General features: G+C 37.4%; 1 protein-coding gene across 3 annotated transcripts in view; it reads left to right on the forward strand.

Annotated features, from left to right (window-relative positions):
• The first annotated feature begins 1500 nt into the window (after window positions 1–1500).
• LOC106089777 (G-protein coupled receptor Mth2-like) overlaps window positions 1501–22198 on the forward strand; it is a 35372-nt gene continuing 14674 nt past the window's right edge. For 2 of the 3 annotated variants that reach the window (XM_059360853.1, XM_059360856.1), the window contains exon 1: window positions 1501–2066. In XM_059360853.1, coding sequence (XP_059216836.1) covers window positions 1563–2066 — 504 coding nt within the window. In that variant the 5' untranslated portion in view covers window positions 1501–1562. Of the gene's footprint in view, window positions 2067–17298; window positions 17842–22198 lie in introns of those variants that run through there. The other variant, XM_059360855.1, reaches the window with a different exon arrangement.

Consider the following 22198-nt stretch of genomic DNA (forward strand, 5'->3'; position numbering starts at 1 on the left):
AACACCGATTTTGGTAATAAAATTCAATGATTTGCAAGCGTTGCTCGTTAGTAAGTCTATTCATGATGAAATGTCAAAGCATACTGAGCATCTTTCTCTTTGACACCATGTCTGAAATCCCACGTGATCTGTCAAATACTAATACATGAAAATCCTAACCTCAAAAAAATCACCCTTTATATGGGAGCTATATCTAAACCTGAACCGATATTGATAAAGTCTTGCAGATATGTTTAGATCAGTAACCAAACAATCCGTGCCAAATTTTGTGCAGATCGGTTATATAGTTACATATATAAAATAAAGAAAAATATAGTTACTACGGCCATTAAAGTGCAAATCGGGCGATATATATATATGGGGGCTATATCTAAATCTGAATCGATTTTTACCAAAATCAATAGCGTTCGTTCTTGAGCCAAAAAAGCGATATTTGCAAATTTTCGTAAAAATTGGACAACAAATACGACCTGTACCTTGATTACAAGAATATATGGATTCATAGACGGACATGGCTATATAATACCCTGTAGGTGTAGGGTATAAAAACACTGTAATTTATAAACGAATTGTGACATCTTCATGATTTTCTGAGTGGTTACGACCTAGGTGTTAACCCGATTAGAAGCAAGATTACAAGGCTTCAGAAAGCCCGGGGATCTATTGGTGGAACTTCAAAGTTTGTCGCCTCGGTCCTACAAAATTTTTAAGTGTCAATTATTACCCAATTTGAATTTTTACACTTTTCTAAATATTTGGGGTCAAATTAAGAGTTTTGCCTTTCGGTATAAAAAGAGGGAGAATCAGGTGTTTAAATTCAATGTTGTTGTAATTGTTTATTGTAGTTGTTGTTCATTCAATGGTTTAAGAGGTCATTAGATATAAGTAGGCAGTAGAATTGAATTATTAATTGTAGTTAGCTTTATTTAAAGAATTGTAGTTTAAGGTTCCAAACGAGACTGATCTTTTTCTGGTTGTTGCTTGTCACTTAGACCCCGCGAAAATGGTTGACTTTCCAAGCGACAAGCAACAATACCAAGTAAACAAATGCGCAGACAAAAGGAAACAGCGATTAACAAATAACATCGATGTACCGTTATGTACAGTGGGTCGTGTGCACACATTAGCACACGGTTTTATGTTCAAACGTACTTTGAACACTAAATATAAACTAAGTGAATATGTGTAAATTTTTTTGGCGAAATTATTGTGTTGGTTACCAGGCCCGAAAAAACTTAGCACGTTTTCACTTGTTACCATGGATCTTGTTACCATCTTCTTACTTTCTTTGATTCTTGTAATGAGAATTGGAGCTTTAGTTACATAAATGTTTAAATTTCATTAGTCTTGGGAAAGTTAATTTCGCGTTGCCCTGTAACGGATGAAGAATTAAATTCTTGAGGTTTTGACACACACACACACACATTAGCAAAATCTTGGCAATATTATTGGTCGATATAAAATCACTCTGCTCTACAATGACTTGAATGTCATGGCACAGTCTCATTTTATTAGTCAGACGGAATAATAATAACACATAACTTGCGTTCTACAAACGGATCATGGCAAAAATAATGAATTGCTCAATATTTTTCGCCCTTAAATTTCTAGTTTTAATTTTAACTCCTCGTTTCGATACATCTGTCGCAAAGTGTTTATATAATTATTCGGTAGATTTGACGGGTGTGACACCAAATGAAAATGGTGCATACCCTTATGAGGACGTTGTAATACCGCCGCATTTGGTGTTCGATTATAAAATGCCAAAAAGAAATTGTAAAAACGATCAACATCAATTGGCAAATATTCAAAAACGTGGCTGCATTTGTATGGTGAAAAAATGCTTACGTGTGTGCACAGAGAGTTTTAGAGTATACTACCAAGAAAGCATAAAAGTCAAAAGTGATATCGATATTGGCTATACTAAAAATATAACACTGATTAATGGTTCAATATCTGAGTTTAATTTGATGCTAGACTTCCACCACATTATGGGAAGTGTGTGCGAAAAAGAATATGTGCTGGTGCCAGAGATGGAAGCTAACGATAAATGGACTTTATATGAGGTAATTTGTAAAAAAAATGTGTTTGGTGATTTCTTTCTTTTCTTCACGTTGATTGTAAGCATGTGATCGAAATTTTTAAATTATACTATGTCAAAATCAAGTTGAACAAGTAATGAACTAAAAAAGACGGGCGGTGCTGACTATATAATACCCTACATCTACCCTGTAAGTGTAAATTGGAAGCTGTATCCTGAACCGAATTTATTGAACTTCGATGGAGGTATTCTGATGGGTTAAAAATAATCCGTATTAATATGTGAAAATAGGGAGATGTATATGGAAGCTAAATAAAATACATATATATGGGAGCTAAATATAACCGCCTTTATTAAAATTTAACATAAAAATTAACAGTATTTTTTTTGGGAATAAGGTGGAAAATTGCCTTACGTATCTAACAATGGCCGTCGCCCCTCGTCGTATGCTATGCTCGGTCTCGGTCTTTACCGGCTAAAAACCCACCGTATCTCTTGGGATTATCAAACCACATCTGCACTGCTCTCGCATTATTTCGAGGTAGACACTTACGCCATATATTTCAGTATTGCGGCGTCCAGGTGCCCTCTACATATAGCAGTTGCTATATCATTGATGTCCTGTCTAAATTCTTTGACCTGAGTATCTCTTTACCGATCTACTATTCTAGTTGCCCGGCTGTCGCCCCAGCGGTGATAGTGGAAGACTGTGTGCCCTGCATCATCCACCACCTCTTTTTCGTAGATGCAGAATGGCGAGCTGTATTTTCCCATTCTGTGTAGGTACTTGCGGAAGTATCCGTTTCCAGATATTGCATGCATCACTTAAAAGTTTACGTCGCATTTCGTTCTATCGATCCATTGTCTCATATCGGGGATGATCTTAAAGGTTTATATGCCTCTCGTGTCATTATTCCATCTTCACTGCCAAATGCTCAGCATGTTTTGTCGAATATCTTCCAATATGGATTCCTGTTGGGGGTTCAGTTTGGCTTCATATATTTTGCCTCCTCTACGGCCCGTAGTTCTATTGGCATTATACCGGCAATGACGAGAACTGCGGGTTGAGACACCGTTCGGTAAGATGACGTAACTCTTACATCGGCCGTCCTCTCTACCGAAAACAGCGTCTTAGCATTTGATCTGTATGGATTTACCTCAAATCTCGCTTTAATATAAAAGAATACTATTGCAGGCCTCCATCATTGGCTTGGGTCTACCGATGTTCGCCATTAATCGCTCTAGTTGGGCCGTTGCCTTCGCCACTTTTGTTGCCGCATCTGGGTTGTAAACGACAATTTGTTCTCTAGTGGGCAAGCCGATGTCCTCGATCCACATGTCTATCTCTGTGCGGATGTGTTTGTTCGTGAGCAGAAGAAGCTAGTATTTTGCATTGCTAGCCGTAGCCCATGGGATTAAAATATCTAGTTCCGATCATGACCTGTTGTAGTCTTCGTTGCACCTTGTTCGTATTTCTTACTGTGATGAAAGTGGCAATGTCGTATGCATATCCCACCAGAAATGTGTTTAATGGTATCTCTAACCTCAGTATTATATGATAATTGTAAATAGTATCATAATTATATTATTGGAAATAACTATTAATGAAATGAAGTTAATAAGTTAAGCACAAACTCTAATTCTTTAACAATAACAACTTTTAGAAATTCAGCACGAGCTGGGATTGAACTGGCGATCTACCGGCTGGTATGACCGGCTCTAGCAAAATAGGCTATTTCGCACTTATTTAATTTATACACAATTTATTTTAAGAAATGAAAGAAGTCTTTTGATTTTTGTCACAAGTAAGTTTAATTCACCTACACTCCAAACGTCAACATCATTGCCATTTTCAACTTTTGGTGACTTTGGGGAAAATAATGATCTGGTCGGTAAGACCAGTGTCAAAGTTTGTTGACTGTTGGTTGTGCAAGGAATCGATAAAAGGAAAAGGTATGACTCACTTACATATTCACGGGTCCCACGATGAAAGATCCGTCACTGCATTTCCGCAGTAGGGATGTTTTAGGAGTTTTTTAAGTAATTGTTGTTGGAAAAAATGTTTTTGTAAATGTGTTTTTGTTAATTTTAACACCCGATTAAAAAAATATGTACTTTCACTACTAATTTTGCATGCGACGATTTTAAATCTCCGACTTCCCGATTTCTGCATATTTACACAAATAATTTGATTAATTTAAACTAAAACAAGTAAAAAGGCGTTAAGTTCGGCCGGGCCGAACTTTGGATACCCACCACCTCGGGTATATATATAAACCACCTTTCATCAAAATTCGGTGAAACTTTCATACCTTTTGCCCCATATCAGTTATTGGACCGATTTGGACCAAATACTAATAAGTACAGTAGCTATATAAATAAACCGATCTGAACCATATTCGACACGGATGTCGAAAGCCTATCATAAGTCACTGTGTCAAATTTCAGTGAAATCGGACAATAAATGCCTATTTTATGGGTCCAAAACCTTAAATTGAGAGATCGGTCTTTATGGCAGCTATATTCAAATCTGGACCGATCCGAGCAAAATTGAAGAAAGAAGTCGAAGAACCTAACTTAACTCACTGTCTCAAATTTCACCGACATCGGACAATAAATGCGTCTTTTATGGCCCCAAAACCTAAAACCTAGATATCGGTCTATATGGCAGCTATATCCAAATCTGAACCGATCTGTGCAATATTGCAGAAGTGTGTTAAGGGGCTTAATTTAACTCACTGTCTCAAATTTCGGCGACATCGAACAATAAATGCGTCTTTTATGGCCCCAAAACCTAAAACCTAGATATCGGTCTATATGGCAGCTATATCCAAATCTGGACCGATCTAGGCCAAATTGGCGAAGGATGTCGATGGTCCTAACACAATTCACTGTCCCGAATTTCAGCAAAATCGGATAATAAATGTGGCTTTTGTAGGCCTAAGACCCTAAATCGGAGGATCGGTCTATATGGCAGCTATTTCCAAATCTGAACCGATCTGAACCAAATTGACGAAGGATGTCGAAGGGCCTAACACAACTCACTGTCTCAAATTTCAGCGAAATCGGATAATAAATGTGGCTTTTATGGGCCTTAGACCCTAAATCGGAGGATCTGTCTATATGGCAGCAATATCCAAATCTAGACCGATCTGAGCCAAATTGACGAAGGATGTCGAAGGGCCTAACACAACTCACTGTCCAAAATTTCAGCAAAATCGGATAATAAATGTGGCTTTTATGGGCCTAAGACCCTAAATCGGCGGATCGGTCTATATGGGGGCTATATCAAGATATAGTCCGATATAGCCTGCTTATGGACAAAAAAAGAATCTGTGCAAAGTTTCAGCTCAATACCTCAATTTTTAAAGACTGTAGCGTGATTTCAACAGACAGACGGACAGCCGGACGGACATGTCTAGATCGTCTTAGATTTTTACGTTGATCAAGAATATATATACTTTATAGGGTCGGAAATGGATATTTCGATGTGTTGCAAACGGAATGACAAAATGAATATACCCCCATCCTTCGGTGGTGGGCATAAAAATTATTTTTACTGATAAAAAAACTAATATAAATTTTATGAGCGTGAAATTTCTGTTTTTTCCAAGATTTCAGGACGGTTTCTCTTAATAAAATTGCGCGCACAACACTTTAACAAATCACAAAATTCTGTGGCTGACGTAGGGTATTTTCCCTGCGCCTATGCTGCAATTTCTACCAGCTCCAGGGATTCAAAAAGAAGCTTTTAGCGGGTTTCCGATGAGGGTTGCCCGTACCCAAAAGAAGAGTATCCGCAAGTCATTGTGGCCTTTCAAAACCACAATAAAGGTGTCTTTTTACTCGTAGGGATTTGGCATACACACCAATGGTGTAAAAACAAAATGTAAAGATGAGTATGGGACCACAGAAAGGGGAAAAACAGCAATAAAATACAAGATCTAATTCTCGTCAGGGTCCAAAATCCTTATTGGAGGAATCCAAAAAATCGAAGCTTCCAAAAATGTTTGGCCTAAGAATATAATGTCCCTTTAGTAAATTGGCAGGATAGCCCTAAAAAAATAATCCTTTACTTAACAAATAATCATATACTTAAAAATAATCCTATACTTACTGCAATCCTATAAAATTGCAGCTATTTCGAAAAGTTCCACATAAAAATACCACCAATACTAACGCAACTCTGATGCGCAACCCAAAACAAGTAGAACAATTGTAATAAACCAGTTTTGTAAGCCAATGCACGGCCATGGCAATTCATATGCAGTTGAAGCGCACCCCACCTAACAAAAACCCAATCGTCCTGCCAGGCAAAGTAAGCCTAGTGGCTAAGACCTAAAGCTAGCAACCAAGACGGACAGGGTTCGAACGCCAATACTTTGGCGTGGGATCATATTATGGCCGTAAATTTGTCCTCTTAAGGGGATGTTTTTGGGGAGGGTTGGCCCCCCAGGAAGTTGGTCCCACATTTGGATACCAGATTTGTATTATACTCACAAAAACCTATCATTTGAGTCCCATATTACCATGGTCGGCAAATATGTCCGATTTAGGGGTGTATAAGGGGTTGAGGTGGTCCCCCAAACACTTGGTCCCACACTTAGGTATCAGATTCATATTCTACTCCTAAATACCTTTCATTTGAGTCCGATATTGTCGTGATTGGTCTATAAATATATTTGGTGCGGACCTCATCCGAAATTTGAATAACATATTTTTAGTTTTAGGTTACTAAAAGAGAGCACACTTAAATCGCTTAAATAGCACCACCACGCATAGGATAAGGGAGTAAAAAAAATTTCAGCACTGGATATTCCTTCAATAATAGTATAGTTTAAGACTTCAGTACAAAAATTTACGGCGTAGACCACAAAATTTGTTTTTTCTTTTTATGCTCTCCATCATAAACTATTGGGTTGCCCAAAAAGTAATTGCGGATTTTTCATATAGTCGGCGTTGACAAATTTTTTCACAGCTTGTGACTCTGTAATTGCATTCTTTCTTCTGTCAGTTATCAGCTGTTACTTTTAGCTTGCTTTAGAAAAAAAGTGTAAAAAAAGTATATTTGATTAAAGTTCATTCTAAGTTTTATTAAAAATGCATTTACTTTCTTTCAAAAAATCCGCAATTACTTTTTGGGCAACCCAATAATTTCGTCATTCCGTTTGTAAAATACCAAAATATTCATCTGAGATCCTATAAAGTATATACGTATATTTTTGATCGTCTTGACATTCTAAGTCGATTTAGCCATGACGGTCAGTCCATCTGTCGAAAGCACGCTAACTCACGAAAGGATAAAGCTAGGGTCGTATTGGTCTATGTTGTGATATACCAGCCATATAAGCCGATCTTGGATCTTGACCTCTTGAGCCCCTAAACGCCGCAATTCTTCGATTTGTTTAAAATTTTGTATAAGATATTTTGTTATGACTTCGAACATCTGTGCTATGTATGGTTTAAACCGGTTTAAAACTTGATATAGCTCCCACATTAACCGATCTCCTAATTTGATTGTTTGAGCCTCTTGAGGGCGCAATTCTTATGTGATTTGGCTAAAATTACTTTAACGACTTCTCCTATGACCTTCCACATACGTGCCAAATATGGTCTGAATGGGTCCATAACTTGATATAGCTCCCAAATGTATCGATCTCCCGATTTTAATTCTAGAGCCACTATAGGGCTCAATTCTTATCAAATTTTGGCTGACATTTTGTACAATGATTTCTACTATGGCCTCCAACAGCCAAATCAAGCATGGCCCGACTCGGGCGATAACCTGAAATAGCTTCAATAGCTTTGTAATTTGTATCCATTATCCTTTGTTTGCCTATAAAGAGATATCGGACAAAAAAATGACAAATAAGATCCATGGTAGAGGATATGTAAGATTCGGCCCGGCCGAACTTTTCACGGTTTTGCTTGTTGTCACTCGATTCGTTCGTCAAGTCATTGAAAACAGCTATTTTCTCTTTATAAAATCAGCTGTTTTTAATGACTTGACGTTCGTTGCAAATTTTCAACGATAGATAGATAGATAGATAGATAGATAGATAGATAGATAGATAGATAGATAGATAGATAGATAGATAGATAGATAGATAGATAGATAGATAGATAGATAGATAGATAGATAGATAGATAGATAGATAGATAGATAGATAGATAGATAGATAGATAGCTAGATAGATAGATAGATAGATAGATAGATAGATAGATAGATAGATAGATAGATAGATAGATAGATAGATAGATAGATAGATAGATAGATAGATAGATAGATAGATAGATAGATAGATAGATAGATAGATAGATAGATAGATAGATAGATAGATAGATAGATAGATAGATAGATAGATAGATAGATAGATAGATAGATAGATAGATAGATAGATAGATAGATAGATAGATAGATAGATAGATAGATAGATAGATAGATAGATAGATAGATAGATAGATAGATAGATAGATAGATAGATAGATAGATAGATAGATAGATAGATAGATAGATAGATAGATAGATAGATAGATAGATAGATAGATAGATAGATAGATAGATAGATAGATAGATAGATAGATAGATAGATAGATAGATAGATAGATAGATAGATAGATAGATAGATAGATAGATAGATAGATAGATAGATAGATAGATAGATAGATAGATAGATAGATAGATAGATAGATATATTTTGCCATAAATCGCTTATTTCCAAATATGGATAATAAGAAATTTTTAAAAAATCACACAAATCTTGCGGCTTGCAAAGACTCACGAAGTCAAATCGGGAGATCGGTTTAGATGGGAGCTACATCATGTTAAAAACCGATTTAGACTGTGCTTCGCACAGTTGTTGAAAGTCATAACAAAGCCAAATCGGAAAAATTACGGCTTGAAAGGGCTCAAGAAGTCAAATCGGGAGTTCGTTTATATGGGAGCTATATCTAAATCTTAACCGATATGGCCCATTTGCAATCACCAACGACCTACCGCAATATTTAGTACTTGTGAAAATTTCAAGGGGCTAGCTTTACGCGTTCGACCGCTATCGTGATGTCGACAGGCGAACGTACGGACCGACGGACGGACATGCCTAGATCGACTCAGAACGTCGAGACGATCAAGAATATATACACTTTATGGGGTCTTAGACGAATATTTCGAAGTGTTATAAACGAAATAACTAGATAAGTGTAGCCCCATACTAGTTTCGTCATTCCGTTTGTAACACCTTGAAGAATTCGTCTAAAACCCTATAAAATATACAGATTCTGGATCGTCTCAACGTTCTGAGTCGAGGTAGGCATGTCCGTCCGTCTGTCGAAATCACGATAGCGGTAAAGCTAGCCCCTCGAAATTTTGCACAGATACTTAATTTTAATGTAGATCATTTGAAATTGCAAATGGGCCATATCGGTTAAGATTTAGATATAGCTCCCATATAAACCGATCTCCCGATTTGACTTCTTGAACCCCTGTAAGCCGCAATTTTTGCCGATTGATCTGAAATTGTGTACGTAGTATTCTGTTATGACTTCCAACTTTTTTATTTATTTCAGAACGGATCTCTACTATGTCACTCTCTTGATCAAACTGAATACTGTTTTGATGCTTATCTGTTTTCGGAGAAAGGAAAATTGTACTACCTGTAAATCCCTACAACTATTACATTGGAGAACATGGAACATGGACATGGAATGGAATGTTGAGCTCAATGGAATAGGTTTGTTAGGAGATAATTCTACAGCCACTAAATTATAAATTAAAATGGTTTGGTTTTAAAATGTGTTCCTTATACCTCCATTCTATTGCAACAATGCTGTGCTCCCTGCCCTTGCGGCTACGATTGTGATCTACTCCTGCTAGCTAAAACTGAAAGGATTTTATAATAAGTGTTTTATATCCTATCTGGAATCGCTGACTATATGGTATTTTCTGATTAGCATGGCCATAATTTCCCGTTTTCAACTACCTGCAATACATAATAGCTAGGAATTTGATTTTTCTATCGCTCATTTTAGGCTACTTCATCTATTATACCACAGTTTGCACAGGGTGGCTGATGCCCCTTTTGATGACCTCACTTACCTATGTGGTCCAGGAGACAATCGTCTTGGAAGTCTTAAGACCTGCACGCAAAAAAAAAACGTTTGAGACATTTTTACGAGAAACAAAATACTTTAATTATGAAGTTTTTCTTTTATTGTTAGTATGTAACATTTCGCTTCAACATATCACACGATAGCCAAAAACGTAGTAGTGTCGAATGTAACTAAATTTATTTATTGTGAACCATTCAGCAATTTCTCCTAAGGTAAAAATCCCATTCATTTGTTGTAAAACCAAAAACTCTTTAATGGCAAAAGTGTTTCAATAGCCGTAAATGATTATTCGTTTAGCGGTTCGATAAATATTCTCTTTAGCCTCTATTCAAGAGAGAGTGAGAGAGAGAGAGAGAGAGAGATGGCGAGAATTTAAGCGTACAGACCAGTGTTGGATAAAAAGTGATGGGCGGATGGTAAACTCGGAAATTTACAATTAGTAAAGTTTCGCCATAGGTACGTCCAGTGACAAAAATCATTAGGGCAACATGGAGGGCTTTAAATATTACTATACCCACCACCGAAGATTGGGGGTATATTCATTTTGTCATTCCGTTCGAAACACATCGAAATATCGATTTCCGACCCTATAAAGAATATTTATTCTTGATCAGCGTAAAAATCTAAGACGATCTAGCCATGTCCGTCCGCCTGTCTGTTGAAATCATACTACAGTTTTTAAAAATAGAGATATTGAGCTGAAACTTTGCACAGATTCTCTTTTTGCCCATAAGCAGATTAAGTTCGATGATTGGCTATATCGGACTATATCTTGATATAGCCCCCATATAGACCGATCCGCTGATTTAGGGTCGTAGGCCCATAAAAGCCACATTTATTATCCGATTGTGCTGAAATTTGGAACAGTGAGTTGTGTTAGGCCTTCTCCAATTCGGCTCAGATCGGTCCAGATTTGAATATAGCTGTCACATAGACGGATCCACCGATTTGGGGTCTTAGACTCATAAAAGCCACATTTATGATCAGATTTTGTTGAAATTTGGGACAGTGAGTTGTGTTAGGCCCTTCTACATCTTTCTTCAAATTGGCCCAGATCGATCAAGATTTATACAAAATAAATTTAATTGAAGTGCAAAACTTTATTCTACCTACCAAACTTCTGTCAAACCAGCAAAAATTAAAGCTTCTAGGAACCGAACAAGGATGATCGAGAGACCGGTTTACATAGCTGTATCAGGTTAAAGACTGATTTGCACTGTATTTGGCACAGTTGTTAGAAGTCTAGCACTGCATGCAAAATTTGATCCAAATCGCACAAAAATTGCGGCTTCCAAAAGCTCAAGAAGGCAAATCAGGAGATCGGTTTATATGGGAGCAATATTTAAATCTGAACCAATATGACCAATTTGCAATCCCCATAGACCTACATAAATATTAAGTATCTGTGCAAAATTTCAAGCTGATAGCTTTACGCATTCGACCACTATCATGATTTCGACAGACGGACATGACTAGATCGACTCGGAACGTCGAGACGATCATGAATATATATACTTCATGGGGTCTTAGACGAACATTTCGAGGTGTTACATACGGAATGTCTAGATTAGTATACCCCCATCCTGTGGTGGTGGGTATAAAAACGTTATATTTTTCAAAATTCTTGCAAAAAATTCTTACTTTTATCGAAAACAATATCCAACGTTTTTTAGAAAAGAAGTGAAACAAACAAACAAACAAACAAACAAACAAACACAAATTGATTTTTATATGTAAGATTGTCGTGTTGGGCAGAAGAAACAAATAAATAAATAACAAGTAAAATCGTGCTAAGTTCGGCCGGGCCGAATCTTGGCACCCCACCACCATGGATTCTGCTAAAAATATATACAAAATAAATTGATAAAATTGCATAATTTTAATAATTTCAAGAAATCAAATTGGGAGATCGGTTTATTTGGGAGCTATATCAGGTTCTTGACCAATTTGGAATACCATATTGAAATTTTAAGCTAAATCGGACAAAAAATTGCTGCTTCCAGGTGCTCAAGAAGTCAAATGGGGAGATCGGTTTTAATGGGAGCAAATCTGAACCACTATGGCCCATTTGCAATTCCCAACGACCTACATCAATATTGAGTATCTGCGCAAAATTTGATGCTGCTAGCTTTAAGCATTCGACCGTTATCGTGATTTCGACAGACGGACATGGCTAGATCGACTTCGAAAGTCGAGGCGATTAAGAATATATATACTTTATAGGCCCTTAGGTCAATAGTTCGAGGTGTTACAAACGGAGTGACTAGATAACTATTCCCCCTTCCTAAATTTTTCTAAAGACAAAATTTCTATGACGTTTTTTCTGAAAACAATATTGAATATTGCAATTTTTTTAGAGATAATATTTTAATGACAAAATTTAAATTAAAATGTTAGCCGGTGTCGGTATCGAGGTAATTTTTCCGGGGAAAATTGATCGTCTCCGACTCCGCAGTCCTGATGTTGTTAGAAATCGTAAAATGATTATGCAGAAAATTAGAACAAAACTGTCTCTTTAAAATGTAGTTTGCAAGATTTTAAAGCATTTGTGATATTTGCAGGATAAATTCAACTTTTTGTGATCTGAAAATAATAGTAAATTTTTGCTATTCTAGAAAAAAATACAGGTGTTTCATTTTAGTAAAACTTTTTGTTGTTTTAATTTTTTTTTGTTAGTTTTTTAAACGAATTTTTATGAGTCTACATTAAAAAGTTGAATGTATGCAAAATTGCATGGCTAGACATGGCATAAAACATTAGGACGATGCAGAATGTATATGCTAAGTAGGGATAAGTTCGGTCAGACCATATCTTTATGGGTCAAATATGTAAATTCGGTAAAAATTGAGCCCTCCAAATCCTGAAGAAGTCAAATCATTAAATTAATTAATGACTATCAATATAGCACTGATGTTGAACATCATTACGAATCAATACCTACAAAGTTTGGGATAAAAAGTGCCCACTCCAGATGCTTTAAAGTTAAATTGGGAGATTTATATAGGGAGAAGCGATGGTGTTGAGATGAAACTGTATGCTAACCCAATCTGTTGTTCCACTTGGACCATCATCGAAATGTGGGTTGCGTGGTACCATTCGATCGATACTTTCATGGTGTATGCAAGAATTTTCGGCAGAAATACAAGACCTTCCAGGAATTCACATTCGTTTTTAAGACATAGTCATTTTTCTCCCTTACTGTTTGAGGAAGATGGTCTTCCGGCTTATGTCTTTTCCATCGAAAGATCCATAAATTTGAAACAATATTCACAACATCCTCTGGATATATTTCCACTGTTTATCAAGGGACATCCCCTGTGTGTTGGTTAAATAAGAAGCAACAACAAGTAAAACCGCATTAAGTTCTGCAGAGTCGAATTTTATATACCTTTCACCAAGGAAAGCCCTTGATCAGTACTTTCAATTACTTTTAAAAAAGGAGATCAGCTTATATAGGAATTATATCATTCGAATTTTAGAAATTGTTCGAAGCAGGTAATGCTGAAACTAAATCTATTTTACCTCACTTAGCTGTATTTTTCAGTAAAACGTGGTTCGGTTAAGTGAAATTCAGACCATACTCGGCATAAATATTGGAGGTCATAGTAAAAAACATTGTGCGAAATTTTAGCCAAGTAGGATAAGAATTGCGTCCTCTAGGGGCTAAAGAAATCATATTGCTGGATCGGTTTATACGGGGGTTATAACCAAATCTAAACTGATACGGTCCATTTGCAATTCCCAATGACCTACATCAATAAGAAGCATGTGTGCAAATTTTAAGCAGCCAGCTTCACCCGTTCGACCGCTATTAGCGGACAGACAGCCAGACGGGGGCACAGACAGACGGACATGGTTCGATCGACTCCGAATGTAAAAACGATCGAGAATACATGTACTTTATAGGGTCGCAGATCACTATTACGAGGTGTTACAAACGGAATGAATAGACAAGTATACCCCAATCTTATGGTGGCGGTTAAGATCATTATTACGTGCGAAATGCCGAGGTATATGCAAATTTTATTATTGACACGAATTTTTCCAATTCCTGAGGATTTGCCATAAATATGTCTTTGTATACCCTACACCATAGAATTAGGGTATACTCACTTCGCTATTCCCTATGTAACACCTAGAAATATTATATTAAAATTATCCGGTTTCGACTTCGAGCTTCGTCAGGTTAAGGGCCATTTTGGATCATGTTTAGCATAGATATTGGAAATCATTAGACAAAAAAATATTGAAAATTTTTGAGCGCCCGATTCTACTTGTTGGCAAATTGGTGTGCAGACCAACATAGCAAATTTCGGGATTTGACTTCTTGAGTCCTTACAAGCCGCAATTTTTGTCCGATTTGGCTGAAATTTTGCATGCGGTGTTCTGTTACGACTTCCAACAATTGTACCAAGTACGGTCCAAATCAGTATATAACCACATAAAGCTCCCATATAAACCTGTCTCTCGATTATCCTTGTTCGGATCGGTTTATATGCCAGCTGTATCAAAACATCCGATATACCCCTTTTACAATCCCAACCGACCTACACTAATAAGAAGCATTTGTACAAAATTTTAAGCGGCTAGCTTTACTCCTTCGTCCTTTCGAAAGACAGACAGACGTACGTACAAACGGACGGACACGGCTAGATCGACTTAAAATGTCATGACGATTGAGAATAGATATACTTTATGAGATCTTGGACGAATATTTCGAGGAGTTACAAACAGAATGACGAAATTAGTATACCCCCATCTTATGGTGGATGGCATAACGAGTAAAAGAGTGCTAAGTCCGGCCGGGCCGAATCTTATATATCCTCCACCATGGATCGAATTGGTCAAATTCTTTGGCAGATATCTCTTTATAGGCAAACAAAAGATAATGGATAAGAATTGCTATGCTATTTCAGCTATACAAAGTTATGAACCGATAGGGGCCATACATAGTTTGGTTGTTAGAGAACAAAGTGGAATTCATTGTGCAAAATTTCTGCCAAATCGGATATGAATTGCAGCCTACAGTGGCGCAAGAAATAAAATTGGGAGATCTGTTTATATGGGAGCTATATCACGTTATGGACCGATTCAGACCATTTTTGACACGTATGTTAAATGTTCTTGCATGACATTTAACAGTCGTTGTGCAATGATTCAGCTTAAATCGGATAAGAATTGCTCCCTCTAGAGGCTCAAGAAGAATAACCGGGAGACCATACTTGGCGCAGTTGTTGACGGTCAAACCAAAACACTTCATGCAAAATTTCAACCACAACGGATTATTATTGCGCCCTCTAGAGGCTCACGAAGTCGATATCCGAGATCGGATTATATAGGAGCTATATCAGGTTATGAGCCGATTTAGACCATACTTTGTTGAGTTTTTAGATGTCAAAATAAAATATTTAATGCCAAATTTCAGCCAAACCGGATGAGAATTGCGCTCTCTAGAGGCTCAAGAAGTCAAGATCGAAGATCGTTTTATAGGGGAGCTACATTAGGTTATGAACCGATTTAGACCCTACTTAGCAGAGTTTTTTAAAGTTATAACAAAACACTTCGTGCACAATTTCAACCTAATCGGATAATAATTGCGCTCTCTAGCGGCTCAAGAAGTCTAGATCCAAGATAAATTTATATGGCAGCAATATCAGGTCTTGAACCGATTTGGACCATATTTGGCAGAGTTGTTGGAAATTAAATCAAAACACTTGCTGTCACTTGCCTAATCGGATAAGATTTCTGCCTTCTAGAGGTTCAAGAATTCAAAATCCGATATAGGTTTATAAGGTAGCTATACCAAAACATGGCCCGAGTTCGTCCATTTATAATCCCAACCGACCTGCTCAAATAAAAAGTATTCATGCGAAATTTCAAGAACCTAGCTTTACTCCTTCGAAAGTTAGAGTGCTTTTGACAGACAGGCGGACGGACGTACAGACGGATGGACATGGCTAAATCGACTCAGAATGTCAAGACGAATAAGAATATATACACTTTGTTGGGTCTCAGATCCGTATTTCGATGTGTTACAACCGGAATGACGAGATTAGTACACCCCCCATCCCATGGTGGAGGGTATAACAGGGGAGGAAAATACTCCTGAGCCTCTGTAAATAATCATTTTTAAACCCACCACCTCAGGATAGGGGTATACTAATCTAGTTATTGTAACACCTCGAAATGTTCGTCTAAGACCCCATAAAGTATATATATTCTTGATCGTCCCGATGTTCTTAGTCGATCTAGCCAAGTCAGTCTGTCTGTCTGTCGATATCACAATAGCGGTCGAACGCGTAAAGATAGCCGACACAGTTGTTGGAAGTCATAACAGAACACTACATGCAAAATTTCAGACAAATCGGACAAAAATTGCACCTTCCAGGGGCTCAAAGAGTCAAATCGTGAGATCGGTTTATATGGGAGCTATATCCAAATCTGAACCGATATGGCCCATTTGCAATCCCCAACGACCTATATGAATATTAAGTATTTGTGCAAAATTTCAAGCTGCTAGCTTTAAGCGTTCAACCGCTATCGTGATTTCGACAGACGGACGGACGGACGGATATGGCTAGATGGAATCAGAATGTCGAGAGGATCCAGAATATATTGTATATACTTTATAGGGTCGCAGATCAATATTTCGAAGTGTTACAAACAGAATGACTAGATTAGTAAACTCCCATCTTATGGTGGTGGTTATAAAAATTGTCCGTTGTTTAATCAACAATTTTCTATTCGTTAATGAAAACAGCTGATTTCAATGATGTCGATTATCGTTAAAAGTGACTACTGAATGCTAAATCGTTAAATCTTCTGTTATCGCATTTTAACTAAAGATTTTCGTTAAAACAGTTCTGAGAATTCTAATACATATCAATATTCCGATAAGTTACAAATGGCATAATAAAGTTAGTATACCAACACCCTCTACATCATAATGTGTGGTGGGTGTATAAAAATACATAAAAATTAAAACAGTAGATTCGCATGTCAAATCTTCCACGAAGCACAGAAATAGATAAAACCACAAACATAAAATACCACAGATCTTTCGTCATAAGCAACAAAGTTGAAATATTGCTACAGCGAACAGTTGTGTATAAGATGTTCTATTCAGTTTATTTTCTAAAGCTGTGGAGTAATCATTGTGAAGTATTAAAAAAAAAGAAAGGAATATATAAAGAATGCCTGGAGAGGCATATTTAATTTACGCCCTAATGGTGTTGATTTCCATGTCATTAATACTTAGCGAAAATGTAGCTCTTGCCAATTGTTCCTACGAGTTTTCAGTGAATTTGACCAATGTTACACCATCTGCGAATGGTTCATACGTATACAACGGCATAGAAATACCTTCCAAGTTTGTTCGAATATTTAACTCTATGCTGGTAAATGGGACAGAAGTCCCAATAAAAAGTGAAACGCGCGGTTGTATTTGCGATATAATAAAATGTTTATCAGTGTGTTCAAGTAACTTAGTATTGTATTATGAGCAACGTAATAATCTTGAAGGAATAAATGATTCGTTTACCAAACCTATAAGCTTGAAAAATGGAAAAGATGCGATGGCTAATTTGATTTTTGATTTTCATCACATAACTCATGCTCCATATTGTCACACTCCATTATTTGATTTGAGTCCGGAAAGGTATCCAGACAGCGATCAATGGACTTTATATGAGGTGATTTAAGATTTTTTTTAAACAATTTATTTGCAAGTAGGTCAACGTGGTACTATGGCAAGCATTGCGAGAAAGTCAGAAAACATTTAAAAAGGCATTAACTTCGGTCCGGCCCACCATCTTGAGTATATACATGTGCAAAGAACTTTTCGGCATAATCCGAGAAAAATTTATTATATATGCACCTATAGCAGTTATATCGAAATATGGTTCGACCAAATTCGACAAGGACATAGAATGGTCTCATAATTACTGTCACTGTGACATTTTGGTTCAATATTGGTTTTTTGGCCAATATGGATCGATCTGAACCATATATTGGGTTGCCCAAAAAGTAATTGCGGATTTTGCATATAGTCGGCGTTGACAATTTTTTTCACAGCTTGTGACTCTGTAATTGCATTCTTTCTTCTGTCAGTTATCAGCGGTTACTTTTAGCTTGCTTCAAAAAAAAAAAAAAATTGTAAAAAAAGTATATTTGATTAAAGTTCATTCTACGTTTTATTAAAAATGCATTTACTTTCTTTTAAAAAATCCGCAATTACTTTTTGGGCAACCCAATAGTACATGGATGTCGAAAAGTCTAACATAAGTCAATGTGTAAAATTTCAGTGAAATCGAATAATAAATTCGTCTTTTATGTGGCCAAGACATTAAATCGAAAGATCGGTCTGTATGGCAGCTATATCCAAATCTGGACCGATCTGGGTTGTTTTGAAGAAGGATATCGACTAACACAACTCACTGTCCAAAATTTCAGCGTAATCGCATAAAAAATTCACCTTTGATGGGCCCAAAACGTAAAATCTAGAGATCGGACCATATGACAGCAATATTCAAATCTGGGCCAAATCGAAGAAGGAAGTCGAAGGGCTTAACACTCACACAGTGTCCCAATTTTCAGTGAAATCGGACAATACATTCCCTTTTTATGGGCCACAAGACCTTAAATCCAAAGATCGGTCTATATTGCAGCTATATCCAAATCTGGACCAATCTGGGCCAAATTGAAGAAGGATGCGCGAGTGGAACAACACGACTCACTGCCTCGTAAGACGTTGAGGATTGCAAATGGGCCATATCGTTTCATATTTGGATATAGCTCCCATATAAACCGATCTCCCTATTTGACTTCTTGAGCCCCTGGAAGCCGCATATGTTGTCCGATTTGGCTGAAATTGGCTGAAAACCCCTTATTGCCATTGGTTTAAGTAGAGTATGTAGGATGAGACGTCCCCAAAATACTTGGCCCCAAAATTGGTTATCAAATTAGTTTTCCAATCTCAAATACCTTTCATTTGAGCCACATAATGGCATGGTCGGCAAATTTTTACCCATTGGGGTTTTTTTGGGAAAAGGGTCCCACCGCATGGTCCCACCGTTGGATATTCGTATTCAACTTCCAAATACCTTTATTTGAGCCCCATATTGCGATGGTGAGTAAATGATTGCTGTTTGTGGTCTATTTTGGGAAAGGGGTAGACCCCCAGAAAATTGGTCCCGAAAGTGGGTATCAATTTCATATGAGCCCCACATTGACATGGTCGGCAAATATACCTGATTTAGGGGTGTTTTGGGGAGAGGGGTGGTCCCCCAAATACTAAGCCCTGAAAAGAGATCAGCTATATATATATATATATATATATTTATATATATATATATATATATATATATGTATATATATATATATATATATATATATAAAAATTTAAATGGAATTATGGAGGTTGGTCCTTATAAGGAAATCAATTAAATTCTGAAGGGTCTGCCTATCAGTATTAAGGTCTTTGTACCAATAAGAGGTATAATCCAATAGCCCGACCCCTTTAGATCTTAATACCTTCTTCAAATATTTTTAGATGTCGTTAAAACACAAGTTAATGCACGTCTGCCAGCCTCTCTGGCTGTGATCGGCGAATTCATTTCCCCTTATAGCACAATGACCAGGGATGCAAATGATTTTAACCCTCGTTCTCATCGATTTCCAAATGTTTTTTATAAAGTCTGAATTTCCAACGCCGTTGTTCGGGTTGGAAATCGCATCGATAGCCGAAAGTGAATGAGTCACAATGGCGAATTTACCTTTAATACTCTTTACGTATCTCAGAGCCTGTTAAATAGCAATAAATTCAGCAGAAAAGACCGTGGAATGCAGAGGAAGGAGGGCGGTTCTGGTAATACTATCGTCCTCAACTACGCTGTAGCTTACCAAGTAATTTGTCTTTCATCCATCGGTATATACAAAACTGAAACCTGTCAAATTGTTTCGTATGTCTAAAAATTTCTGTTGATAAACCTCCAGAGAGGTGTCGTGCTTCCAAAACCTCCAAAGGGAGACAAGAGCTGGGTATTCTCTATTAGAATTGATACGTGGCTGGTTGTATGGGATGTTGAAACATTCACAGTGTGTTACGATACGGGAAATTGCAGAAGGTATTCTTTGGAACCGCTTAGTTTTAATGGATTTGTTAAATAATCCCATCAAAGCGAAATTTTGTGTGCTCTCATATTGTACCCTAAGAGCAAAAGTTTGGTATCCAAATTTCGGATGGGGTACCTAGGGGGGCTGCCCCACCCTAAAACCTACCAAACATATATTTAGACCAATCACGACAATATACGAAGTGTTTGGGGGGCCGCCTCTCACCAAAAACATCCCCCAAAGGGGACAAATTTACGACCATACCAATATGGGGCTCAAATGAAAGGTCTTTGGGAGTAAAGCCCCACTTTGATATCAATATTCGGGAAAAGTGTCTATGGGGCCACGCCACCCCCACAAACCCACCCAAATAGTAAGTATTTTCTGACTATTGCAATATGAGGCTCAAATAAGAGGGTTTTTAAAGTGGAACACGAATCCGATATATATTTTCAAGGCCAACTCACTGAGTGGCCGCCCATCCCCCAAAACACCCCCCAAGCCGGTTATGTTTGCCGACAATGGAAATATGGGGCTCAAAGTATAGGTAAGTGGGAGTAGACCACGGATTTAATATCAACATTAGGGACCAACTGTCTAGCGGACGTCCCACCACCATAACAAACCCCAAGTAGGACGTATTTGCTCACCAAGACAATTTGGGTATTAAAGAGAGTGGAACTAAATATTTTTAGTTTTTAGGGCCAATACCCCAAACCGGACATATTTGCTGACTTTTGCAAAAAGGAGTTTAAATGAGATTAGAAAACGAATTTGATATCCAATTTTGAGGCCGATGACAATATGGGGCTCAAATAAATGATATTTTGATATATGAGAATAGAGCACTTTGCTGATATATTTTCCGGGCTTAGTGTTTGGGGGACCACCCCAATCCCGAAAACACCCCTAAATCGGATATATTTACCGACCATGTCGATGTGGGGCTCATATGAAATTGATACCCACTTTCGGGACAAATTTTCTGGGGGTCTACCCCTTTCCCAAAATAGACCACATCGCAATATGGGGCTCAAATAAAGGTATTTGGGAGTAGAATAGGAATTTGATATCCAAATTTAGGACCATGTATTTAGGGCATCACCCTTTCCCAAAATACCCCCAAAGCGAAAAAATTTTTCGACCATGCCAATATGTGGCTCAAATGAAAGGTTTTTGAGATTATAAAACGAATGTGATAACCTATTTCGGGGCCATGTGTTTGGGGGACGCCTCATCCTGCAAACTTCTCTTAAGCCAATAGCAATATGGGGTTTAAATAAAAGGTATTTGAGAGAAGAGCACGATGATGATATTTTTTCAGGGCCAAGTATCTGAGGGACCACCTCTCCCCCGAAAACACCACTATATCAGACTCCATGAGAATATCGGGCTGAAATGAAGTATTTTAAGAATGAAGTACACTACAACTCGTTGTCAATTTAGCATGGTATTTCACTAAAAGATCTTCGAAAATAAATTTTCCACATAAAGTAAAAGAAGGCGCAGCGGAGCGGGCCCGGGTCAGCTAGTAAAGTATATACATTCTTGATCGTCATGACATTTTAAGTCGAACTAGCCATGTCCGTCAGTTTGTCTGCCGAAAGCAAGCTAACTTTCGAAAGAGTAAAGCTAACCGCTTGAAATTTTGTACAAATACTTGTTATTAGTGTAGGTCGGTTGGGATTGTAAATGGGCTATATCGGTCTACGTTTTGATATTGCTGTCATATAAACCGATCTGGGGTCTTGACTTCTTGAGCCACTAGAGGACACAATTATTATCCGATTTGGCTGAAATTTTGTATCAGGTGTTTTGTTATGACTTTCAACAACTGTGCAAAGAATAGTTCAAATCGGTCCATAACCTGATAAAGCCGGCATATAAACCGATCTAGGGTCATGACTTCGTGAGCCTCTTCATGGAGCAATTTCT

The sequence above is a fragment of the Stomoxys calcitrans genome, chromosome 1 (genome assembly GCF_963082655.1).
Source record: "Stomoxys calcitrans chromosome 1, idStoCalc2.1, whole genome shotgun sequence".
Lineage (NCBI taxonomy): Eukaryota > Metazoa > Arthropoda > Insecta > Diptera > Muscidae > Stomoxys > Stomoxys calcitrans.